Source organism: Mustelus asterias, chromosome 8, assembly GCF_964213995.1.
Source record: "Mustelus asterias chromosome 8, sMusAst1.hap1.1, whole genome shotgun sequence".
Classification (NCBI taxonomy): Eukaryota; Metazoa; Chordata; class Chondrichthyes; order Carcharhiniformes; family Triakidae; genus Mustelus; species Mustelus asterias.
The window spans coordinates 75,924,134-75,936,132 of record NC_135808.1 but is presented as its reverse complement, the minus strand read 5'-3'; the positions used below and the strand labels follow the sequence as shown (position 1 = coordinate 75,936,132).

The 11,999-nt window shown below is 43.7% G+C and overlaps 1 protein-coding gene across 5 annotated transcripts in view; it reads right to left on the bottom strand.

Moving 5' to 3' along the window:
- Window positions 1-5,597: 5,597 nt before the first annotated feature.
- LOC144497266 (NADH-cytochrome b5 reductase-like) overlaps window positions 5,598-11,999 on the bottom strand; it is a 30,548-nt gene continuing 24,146 nt past the window's right edge. For all 5 annotated transcript variants that reach the window (XM_078218262.1, XM_078218264.1, XM_078218265.1 and 2 more), the window contains exons 4-7: window positions 11,884-11,971; window positions 11,533-11,637; window positions 8,725-8,928; window positions 5,598-6,855 (exon numbers count right to left, since the gene is read on the bottom strand). In XM_078218262.1, coding sequence (XP_078074388.1) covers window positions 6,652-6,855; window positions 8,725-8,928; window positions 11,533-11,637; window positions 11,884-11,971 — 601 coding nt within the window. In that variant the 3' untranslated portion in view covers window positions 5,598-6,651. The remainder of the gene's footprint in view (window positions 6,856-8,724; window positions 8,929-11,532; window positions 11,638-11,883; window positions 11,972-11,999) is intronic.

Sequence of the window (11,999 nt, the reverse complement as noted above, 5' to 3'; positions counted from 1 at the left end):
TGGTGACTAGGGGATTTTCACAGTAACTTCATTGCAGTGTGACAGTAATAAATCAACTTTAAAACTTCATGCATTTTGTTGCAAGTGGTAGTGGCTTGCATGGGGTGACCAGCTTTTACTCAGACTAAACTGACTGGGCAATGTGGAAGAAAAGGTATGTGATCATGTGTGCAAATTCTGGACATGCGCATTTGCAAACACATGCCCACTTTACATTTATGTATGTTTTATGAAGCAGATATGTAGTGTAGAAGAGCCCTGTTTACAATCCATCATTGTAAAATAAGACCTTTCTGCCAGAATCAACACTGGTTGGATGCTCTTAACTGGGTCTGCACTGGGACAAAATGTCACTCGTTTTTATAGGCTTTGTGTGACAGCAAAGCAGTGAATACAGTGATAACTGATTAACTCTATTAATCTCTTCAAGCTTGGCCTGTTGCCTTTCTAATGCCAAAAACATCTGGCAGCCTCCAATGTTTTGTTTCTGAAACCCTCAACAATAATGTTTTATTTATGTGCCAATTATACTTAGTGTTAATTCTAATTGGAGTAAAGGTAACTTTCTAATAAATTAATCAATAGACTTTAAATGATTCCTATTATAAAGAAAGGAATTAGATAAAGTACGTTTATTGTATGTCTTTTTTATGTTTATTGCAAACCAAAATGTAATTAAAAATAATTATTAGCTTGATTAATATCTGACTCATAGGCCAACGATTTTCATTTCACTTATGCCAGTATTTTATTGTCAAATTTCTCCTGTCTTCTGAAGCTTGTGACTTTTACTTCAATGAAGAGTTCCAAAAGGGTTTTTTTGCAAGATCAGCTCAACTCCCAAATCACTTGATATTTTTCTAATCATGGCAGTAGAGCAAACATCACTCTTTTGACCTGGGAAGAATGCCTGATGCGCTATCAATAAGGCGAAAGACTACCGATGTGCCAATGCAAGTGTAGGCTTTTATTCACAACAGAATCAGGAGCAGATCCCAACAAATAACCGACCTGGACTGAATAAGGGGGAGGAGACAGCCACCTTTATACTAGGTGCCGAGGGGAGGAACCAAACTGGAAGGGGGTGTGTCCAGGTATGACAAACACACACAACGGTGGTCCATATAGGACAAAGGCACAACTGAGGTCCACCACAATGCCTCAGCTGCTTCAGCCACATAGGTATTATGAAGAAGTTTTCACACTGCCACATTAGGGGCAGAATTTTCCAAAAACAAGTTTCTCATTGTCATAATGACAAGAGAACGGGGGTTTTCCGTACCAGTCTCTTAGGTGCAGTCCACCTCGCAATCTTTCAACACTTAGGTCAATGAAAGAGCGCCCATGTGAATCATGCCAATATGGAGGCTCCAGATGCCTGACTTGCCCAATGTGGCCGCAGCTGTGGGCTGTTGTATGAAAGAGTTGTATGAAATGTGAGAGTTGTATGAAATGTACAGGCAGCAAGGAACACATCAGATGCTCGAGGAGTATAAAAAGTGCAAGAAGCTACTTAAGAGGGAAATCAGGAGGGCTAAAAGAAGACATGAGGTTGCTTTGGCAGACAGAGTGAAGGAAAATCCAAAGAGCTTCTATAGGTATGTTAGGAGCAAAAGGATAGTGAGGGATAAAATTGGTCCTCTTGAAGACCAGAGTGGTACACTGTGTATGGAACCAAAAGAGATGGGGGAGATACTAAATGGTTTTTTTGCATCCGTATTTACTGAGGAAACGGACATGGAGTCTACGGAAATAGGGCAAACAGGTAGGGAGGTCATGGAACCTTTACAGATTAAAGGGGAGGAGGTGCTCGCTGTCTTGAGGCAAATCAGAGTGGATAAATCCCCAGGACCGGACAGGGTATTCCCACGGACCTTGAGGGAAGCTAGTGTTGAACTTGCAGGGGCCCTGGCAGACATATTTAAAATGTCAGTATTCACGGGGGAGGTGCTGGATGATTGGAGGGTGGCTCATGTTGTTCCGTTGTTTAAAAAAGGTTCCAAAAGAAATCCGGGAAATTATAGGCCAGTAAGTTTGATGTCGGTGGTGGGCAAGTTATTGGAAGGTGTGATAAGGGATAGGATCTACAAATATTTGGATAGACAGGGACTTATTAGGGAGAGTCAACATGGCTTTGTGCGTGGTAGGTCATGTTTGACCAATCTATTAGAGTTTTTCGAGGAGGTTACCAGGAAAGTGGATGAAGGGAAGGCGGTGGATATTGTCTACCTGGATTTCAGCAAGGCCTTTGACAAGGTCCCTCATGGGAGGTTAGTTAGGAAGGTTCAGTCGCTAGGTATACATGGGGAGGTAGTAAATTGGATTAGACACTGGCTCAATGGAAGCCAGAGAGTGGTTGTGGAGGATTGCTTCTCTGAGTGGAGGCCTGTGACTAGTGGTGTGCCGCAGGGATCGGTGGTGGGTCCATTGCTGTTTGTCATCTATATCAATGATCTGGATGATAATATGGTAAATTGGATCAGCAAGTTTGCTGATGATACAAAGATTGGAGGTGTAGTGGACAGTGAGGAAGGTTTTCAAAGCTTGCCGAGGGATTTGGACCAACTAGAAAAATGGGCTGAAAAATGGCAAATGGAATTTAACGCAGACAAGTGTGAGATATTGCACTTTGGAAGGACAAACCAAAGTAGAACGTACAGGGTAAATGGTAGGACTCTGAAGAGTGCAGTTGAACAGAGGGATCTGGGAATACAGGTACAGAATTCCCTAAAAGTGACGTCACAGGTGGATAGGGTCGTAAAGAGTGCCTTTGGTACATTGGCCTTTATAAATCGGAGTATCGAGTATAAAAGTTGGAGTGTTATGGTAAGGTTATATAAGGCATTGGTGAGGCCAAATTTGGAGTATTGTGTACAGTTTTGGTCACCTAGTTACAGGAAGGATGTAAATAAGGTTGAAAGAGTGCAGAGAAGGTTCACAAGAATGTTGCCGGGACTTGAGAAGCTGAGTTACAGAGAGAGATTGAATAGGTTGGGACTTTATTCCCTGGAGCGTAGAAGATTGAGGGGAGATTTGATAGAGGTGTATAAAATTTTGATGGATATAGATAGAGTGAATGCAAGCAGGCTTTTTCCGCTGAGGCTAGGGGAGAAAAAGACCAGAGGGCATAGGTTAAGGGTGAAAGGAGAAAAGTTTAAAGGGAATATTAGGGGGGGCTTCTTCACGCAGAGAGTGGTGGGAGTGTGGAATGAGCTGCCGGATAAAGTGGTAACTTTTAACATTTAAGAAAAACTTGGACGAGTTCATGGATGAGAGGGGTGTGGAGGGATATGGTCCAAGTGCAGGCAAAAAATGGTTCGGCACAGACAAGAAGGGCCAAAAGGCCTGTTTCTGAGCTGTAATTTTCTATGGTTCTATGGTTAACAAGGGGGAGCTGCATTTAAATACTAATGATGTACACAGTCAGCCATGCCAGAAAGATGGTACCTCATAGAGCAGCGCCACAATTTACAGAGAGTTGGGATGGTACTGGATGCCGTGGAGGAGAGGAGGGCCATCTTCTTCCCCTGCGACGGTAGACGACCCAGAGATCAGGCTGGCAATGTGGCCTGAGCAGTGGTGGCAACGGGCTGTCAGTGCCCACTGATTGACAAGGACAACCAGGGGCCAGTGCAGAAAGAAAATGAATGACCTCATTTGGGCAGCAAGGGTGAGTGTCCATCTCATCCTGGCATCAATCCTGTCTGTGGCATTTGGAATGTCCACATTGATCGCTCCCTAACGCCCGAGCACCCGACTTCCTAGCACCTTCCTCCAACCCCTCTGGCACTCCCCATCACAACTCCTGCCAGCCAAGGGACAGTCCCAACAGTCGCTACCTGATTGCTCTCCCCAACACCCCCAACAACTTGCGTCCTTCCATCTACCAGGCTTTCAATCCTCCCTTTGTCCCAGCAGAAGATGGTCCATAACAGGAGGGAGCAGGAGAAGACCGGCGTTGCGGTCCCCAAACTGCGACTCCTGACTCACTTTGCGGAGCATGCCATGGAGCTGTCAGGGGAGGCCAAGGATAGAGCCGTGACCGATAGCCAGGTCGGCGTGTGTCACAAGAGTGAGGAGCCACAAAATTCTGATTCATATGACCTATCTCAAGAAAGTTGCAATCTGCCCAGATACTTGTCCCTCCCTTGCACTGCCCCATGTGTCTTTTTTTTGCAGGGGATGACCCTGATGAGGGGTCATCTCAGTTGGCAACCCTCCCCCCTGCGATCCCTGGAGGAAATCTCGGAGGAAATCCCCAAAGAAACCTCAAAGGAAAGCACCAGCCAGTAAACACAGGCATCACACGCACCATCCACCAGTGCAGATACACTCACCTCAGTGGGACATGTTAGTGGTGAGACTTCTCGGGCACTTTCTGGTGAGCACACATAGATGAGGATGCTCATCAGGTGGAGGCGAGAAAGTCCATGGGCTCGGGCAGGTGGAGGTCTCCTGGAGCCAAGGAAACTGCTGGCCCCCAGCCAGGTGCAAGGCTGCTGGGATCAGTTCTCCTGAAGCTGCTGGAGATGCAGAGCCAGAGCTGGGGATTACAGGAAGGGCTGTCAGCAACATTCCAGCAACTGCATGGCTGTTTGGGATCCCACAGCCTTCAGGTGCAGGAGGTTGCACCCAGCCCAACACCGCAAGGATGGTGACCACAGTGGAGAGATTGGGGCAGGAAGTGGTAGCCATGGGTGGCAAGGTCCAAGGCATGGCCAATTCTCAGAGAACCATGGCTGAAGGTCTGAGGAGCATGCTGGACACAGTGGACCATGGCTGAAGGCCTCAAGAGCTTGGTCCAGTACCAGAGGGCATGCAGCAGGCATCATGAGCACGGCCCACTCTCACAGGGCTATTGCTGAAGGGCTCCAGAGCTTGAGCCAGACTCAGAGGGCTGTCGCTGAGAGGATCCAGAGCTTGGACTTGACTCAGAGGGCCATCACTGATGGCTCGCACACCATGGTGCAGACAGTTGGGCTTCCAGGACTGGCAGAGCCAGGTGATGCCAAAGCTCCAGCTGCCTCACTGTCCCACGGGATACCTCAGGGGCCAACGAGCACCCTGAGGGAAGAAGAACCATGCTGGGGCCTTCCACCCAAGAAACTCCAGGCATCCCCAGCCCTTCCAAATCTTCCCTTCCTGACCCCGGTGGATCTCAGGGTTGAACAGAGTGGCACAGCTATATCTGTGACACCCAAACCTCGGCCGGGGCCCTACAGGTCACAGTCCCTCCAGGAATCTCGTAAAATTTCACCCTATGTGTTCTTTGTCCCCACTTCAGAGACCTGAGCACAGAAATCTCAGCTGATACTTCAATGTAGTACTGAGACATTGCTGCACTGTTGGAGGGGCTGTCTTTCAGGTAAGACATTAAATCTTGTAGTCACCCAAGATGGACATACTGATGCTGTGATAGGTGCTTGTCTTTCTTTTCCATGACTTTGAATTACTGAAGTTTTATTGAAAAGAATTAATTCCTATCAATCCTTAGCATGATTTTAGTTACAGTAATTTAAGCTACACTCAGCCTAAAATTACTTCAGTGCAAACACAGCTTTCCCCGCAAGTGCTAGCAAGAGATGCAGCCTCATGTTAGTTTGCAGAAATGCTATTTAATGACTGTAAGGGGGGTTCTGAGTTCAGTTCTTTACTTTCACAAAGCCACAGCACAAAGTGGCTTTAAATTGGCATGAATGGGTTGAATCACTCAAATCATAAAATAGTTGTTGGAAAATGCAATTTTGGATACATTCCACCGAAGCTGAGCTCAGACACTTGGCAGCATGGATTGCTTTACTTTGTATCTAACTCCTTAACCTGGAAGAGTTTAGCAACAAAAATGAATGTAAAATATCAGAAGAAAATCCTGCTCTTCAGCAATAACATCCTTATCTTCATTAGCTCAAAAGGTAATTGATTAAACAAAATTTGTACAGGATCTTTAGGGAGGTATAAAGTTTACAGATTTAGAATGAATTTATTTAAATACAGCAGCAGCTAAACCAAAAATCATGCAGTTTAAAACTGCAAGCTTGTAGTTTCTCAGCACCAGAGCACCATGTTCCTGTTTCACGATCACATGCCACAGCAACCCAAGCCCATCTTCATAAAATTCATTCTCACTTGTCCTGTGTGTTGTCAAACTGCTATTGCTTTGAACAGTCTAGTATGACAGATATCAAAAAACTGCAGTGAGCAAATGAAATAGTTTTGACTGCATAGCATCATGACACTTCAATGGTAAGAAAGAACTGAACCTGTTTTAATGGGTAAATAAATGTACTGTCAGAGCAGTACAGCCACAGTGGATCCATGTTGATCGCTGGTCTATGGTATGTTAGCCGATCTGAACTGGTGGTGGTATGGGTGCTTCAGAGAGATTTGGGGAAAAATTCCTCCTTCTGATCATAATCCTCTAACTTAGGCTGGAATGGATTGGGTTTGGTGGTGAATCCCATCTGAACCCTTTGAATGTTCAGCCTTATTTTTCGTAATTAATACACACGATCCTCTTCCAATTTCTGGATTCCAGCATTAATTAATTCAGACACAGACAAGTATCTGGAGTGGATTATTCCACCAATGTCAAAAGCTCTGATGCGTATTAAAGTAGGATTTTATGCACACAGGTAACGACATTAAAATTTTCTAAAACATAAAATGCAAATCTTCTGAGAAGTCTATATGATTGAGATAGTTGAGGATGTCTTTGTTGAAAGTAATGGATCCACAAACCACAACAAATGGTTTCCGTCGGCATGTGTTTACAAAATCCTTCACCATATCCGCATTTACCCGTCCACTGTAGGATTTTTCTCGATAACTCCAGGGAAGAGTTTCCAGGTCATGCTCCTAAAATAATTTACGTAATCAATTATTTATACAAAGGTGGGTGAAATTTGTGTTTGATAACTGGGATGTTTATAGTATTCTCATTACAGCAGCAGTTTCATTTCTTAATAAGTTGTGTTTAATTGGACATTACATATTGGTTTTATTGACATCATCCATTTGAGTCACAAACCAGAAGTAAACAGGAGATTATTTTTTGTCTATTGATCTCTGTGAAATTAAGGAATCTACTCTGCTGGAGGACAGTCACTCATCATCTCTTATTGAGGACGCTCTGTGTCAGTTGGACCAAAAAGTGTGCATAGCCTCTCATGTCCCTTATATAGAGATACTGGCACCGCTAGTAAATGCTATATTGAAGCGCGAGCCTAGTTATGTGTTGAAGTGGTTGGACTGGAACTTTTCTGCTGCCCTTTTTTGTTTCCCTTTTCATACTTATGCTTTTCTGGATTCTTCATCACTTTTATTTCTCTCATCTTTTGCTTATTTCTCATGTTCTCTCTCCTCCACCTTTGTTTCTCTTTTACCTCCTCTGAACTTGTCTCTGTTCCCTATTCTCCTCCACTTTTGTTTCTCTTTCTATCCTACTCCTCTTTCTTGTCTCACCCTTTCTGTTTCCCTCTTTCACTTTTTTCTTTCTCTTCCCTCCCTTCACTGTATTTTTCTCATTCTCGCCCAGTTTACTTTTCTTTCCTTCTCCCACTCTTCACTCGCTTCTGTTTCTTTCTCCCTCCCCTTTACTTGTGTGTTTCTCTGTCTCCTGCTCCACCTCCATTGTTTCACTCTCTTCCATTTTCATCCTTCATGGCTGGTCCTTTCACCCCAACCCCTTTTCCTTATTCATATCCTCATATGATCCTGATTATTGTCCTGATTGTCTCAGTTCTTTTCATTATCTGTTGTGCTCCTTACAATGTTACTTTATGGGGTGGTGGGAAGGGTGCATGTACTGAAAAAGCCTACAGAGCAGGAGTACACAAAAAGCAGGTAGAAGAAGGGAGACTTTAATGCTTGACCTCCTTGGTGATAAACCTAGCACTCAATGGTAAAAGGTTAGTGTTAATTCAATGCATCAGCCAATCCTAATGTTCTGCTAATTTTCTAATTTTCAAAGGCCCACATTTTGTGCTTGTAAAACGGTGAAATTGTCAGCATTTGCCATCTTTACAACTATGGAACTGACTGCAACTTCTGTTGACTGCACATATGTAGTTAGATTCAGAAATACGTTACTATCGGTGATGCCCTGCTCCTCCATAAGATGCACTGTTAAAGACCCCACAGATGGTAATTTTTGCATATCACTGGCAAGAACTTCCCATTTTACACTGTAATATCACTATTAAAATACCTCTGAAAAATTATGCTTTATTAATGTAAACTGGGTCTTTAAAAGCACAGTAAGTTATAGCTAATGCCAAAGAACATTTCTGTCCCTGGAAAAATAATTTCACAGTTGTGTTACACCAAATTTTGCCATTGTGATAAATAATGTTTTAATAAAAAACATATTTTTAAAAATTGTTTACGCCATTTCTGTTTCCAATGTGGAGCTCCCAACATTTATTTCATGGTCTGCAAAATTTCTTTTAAAAAAATGAAGGATGATCAGTAGATTTTACTTCCTCATTTGCCGTCTGTGAGAACTCTTTAATGTTATTATTGGCTGCTTATCCTGTTTGATGATATCACTGTTGTTGGACATCTGAAAATTCCTTTGCTTTGGCATTAGATTTAAATTGATGTCGGGAAAGGGAAAACCCAGAGCACAGAAATTGCTAGATTATTGTGGACAACTGTTTTCAGGGTTTTTGGGGAGTGGGGCATTTTGCTGCTGACCACAAAATCTGGGCAAATGTGTTATCTTACCTGACTCAGAACAAACCATACTTTCACATTCCAGAAAGCAGCCAGCTCTTGAAGTTGAGGCTTCATGTAGATATCTTGGAAAGTCCTGAAGCAACCCACCAAGGTAACAAAAGTTTCATCCTCTTCATTTGCTACAATATATTTGAGCAGAGGCACCATTGGAGCGATACCAGTTCCTGAGGCAAATAGCAGCAGCTGCTCATACTGCCAGATAAAAAGCAAATGGCGTCAATACGCTGCTAATCAATATTCTTAACCTTAATAAACTGCAGAAATTTAGTACAATTTTTTTTGTTTTAGGCTGTCAATGTTAAAGGTAAACTAAAGTAAGGAATAGTTCAATCTCAGGCTAGTGCTTGAAAGCTAATAATCAGAGAGACATTTTTGCTGAAAAATACATTTGTCCAAACTTTTCATCTTGCACACACTAGGACAACTGCAAGAACACCAATATTAGGAGAAACAACAACTTTATACTGTATGAGAAAAGGGTGCTCATTGGTTGGCAAGTGGACTCTGAGTGGTGGAGGAGTTGTCATGGAGAATGTACCAGTTGGCAGCAACTGACAGTTAACTGCCAAGAGACAATATTACAGGCCTTTTGCCTTATTTTCTCACTAACTAAAAGATGTGCAGGTTAGGTGGATTGGTCATGTTAAATTGCCTCTTAGTGTCCAAAGATGTGTAGATTAAGGGGATTAGTGGGGTAAATGCATGGGGTACAGGGATAGGGAGAGGGTTGGCCTAGGTAAGATGCTCTGTCAGAGAGTTGCTGTAGACGCGATTGGCCAAATGGCCTCCTTCTGCACTGTAGAGATTTTATGATTCTAACATTAAGAAATCTCATACAGATTGCTCAGTAATTTCCTCAGGATAGGGAAGGAAAAAGTCACAGGGACTATTTCTTTCTTTTTCTAACTCATCACAACACATAATTAAATTATATAATTACAATATATTACATCAAACGTTGACACTATGATAAAAGCATTCTAGTTCGCAAATTAACTTTGAACAAAGAACAATACAGCACAGGAACAGGCCCTTCGGCCCTCCAAGCCCGCGCCGCTCCCTGGTCCAAACTAGACCATTCTTTTGTATCCCTCCATTCCCACTCCGTTCATATGGCTGTCTAGATAAGTCTTAAATGTTCCCAGTGTGTCCGCCTCCACCACCTTGCCTGGCAGCGCATTCCAGGCCCCCACCACCCTCTGTGTAAAATATGTCCGCCTGATATCTGTGTTAAACCTCCCCCCCTTCACCTTGAACCTATGACCCCTCGTGAACGTCACCACCGACCTGGGGAAAAGCTTCCCACCGTTCACCCTATCTATGCCTTTCATAATTTTATACACCTCTATTAAGTCTCCCCTCATCCTCCGTCTTTCCAGGGAGAACAACCCCAGTTTACCCAATCTCTCCTCATAACTAAGCCCCTCCATACCAGGTAACATCCTGGTAAACCTCCTCTGTACTCTCTCCAAAGCCTCCACGTCCTTCTGGTAGTGTGGCGACCAAAACTGGACGCAGTATTCCAGATGCGGCCGAACCAACGTTCTATACATCTGCAACATCAGACCCCAACTTTTATACTCTATGCCCCGTCCTATAAAGGCAAGCATTCCCTATGCCTTCTTCACCACCTTCTCCACCTGTGACGTCACTTTCAAGGATCTGTGGACTTGCACACCCAGGTCCCTCTGCGTATCTACACCCTTTATGGTTCTGCCGTTTATCATATAGCTCCTCCCTACATTATTTCTACCAAAATGCATCACTTCGCATTTATCAGGATTGAACTCCATCTGCCATTTCTTTGCCCAAATTTCCAGCCTATCTATATCCTTCTGTACTATCTGCAAGTCCTGCCAATTTTGTGTCGTCCGCAAACTTACTGATCACCCGTTACACCTTCTTCCAGATCATTTATATAAATCACAAACAGCAGAGGTCCCAATACAGAGCCCTGCGGAACACCACTAGTCACAGGCCTCCAGCCGGAAAAAGACCCTTCCACTACCACCCTCTGTCTTCTGTGACCAAGCCAGTTCTCCACCCATCTAGCCACCTCCCCCTTTATCCCATGAGATCCAACCTTTTTCACCAGCTTACCATGAGGGACTTTGTCAAACGCTTTACTAAAGTCCATATAGACGACATCCACGGCCCTTCCCTCGTCAGCCATTCTGGTCACTTCTTCAAAAAACTCCACCAGGTTAGTGAGGCATGACCTCCCTCTCACAAAACCATGCTGACTGTCGTTAATGAGTTTATTCCTTTCTAAATGCGCATACATCCTATCTCTAAGAATCTTGTCCAACAACTTCCCCACCACGGACGTCAAGCTCACCGGCCTATAATTACCCAGGTTATCCTTCCTACCCTTCTTAAATAACGGGACCACATTAGCTATCCTCCAATCCTCTGGGACCTCACCTGCGTCCAGTGACGAGACAAAGATTTGCGTCAGAGGCCCAGCGATTTCATCTCTCGTCTCCCTGAGCAGCCTTGGATAGATTCCATCAGGCCCTGGGGATTTGTCAGTCTTTAAATTCTCTAACAAACCTAACACTTCCTCCTTTGTAATGGAGATTTTCTCCAACGGTTCAACACTCCCCTCCGAGAAACTCCCAGTCAACACATCCCTCTCCTTTGTGAATACCGACGCAAAGTATTCATTTAGGATCTCCCCTACTTCTTTGGGCTCCAAGCATAATTCCCCACTTTTGTCCCTGAGAGGTCCGATTTTTTCCCTGACAACCCTTTTGTTCCTAACGTGGCTGACCTGATTTGCTTTGAGTGGCTGACCTGATTTGATTTGTATGGAAAACCTCCAAAAGGGCCCCGCCAACATACACTATCGCACTCCTTCCAGGTCTTCACATATTGAGACATTAATCCATCTTCATATACCTATTATAAAGTTGAAATGAAACAGTTGAACTTATTTAGCACCTAATTATATTGTCAAGACTGCTCAAAATGCTACACACATGAACTACTTTTGGAGTGCTATCACGTGTTACATATTAAACATGGTAGATATTAAAACTGAACACAATTGCATGGTAGAATTATCTGTTGCCTGATCAATTGCTCGATTACAGTACAGTAACAAAAGTGTAACACTCGGACCACAGCACAGCAATGGCACAGTACCTTTATCAGAACGTCAAAATAACCTTCTGCATCCACAGGGTTCACTGGAGTATATGCTCTCTGAACTTCCAGACCACTCACAATTCCCCTTTCAATTAAACAGAGTGTTTGGAATC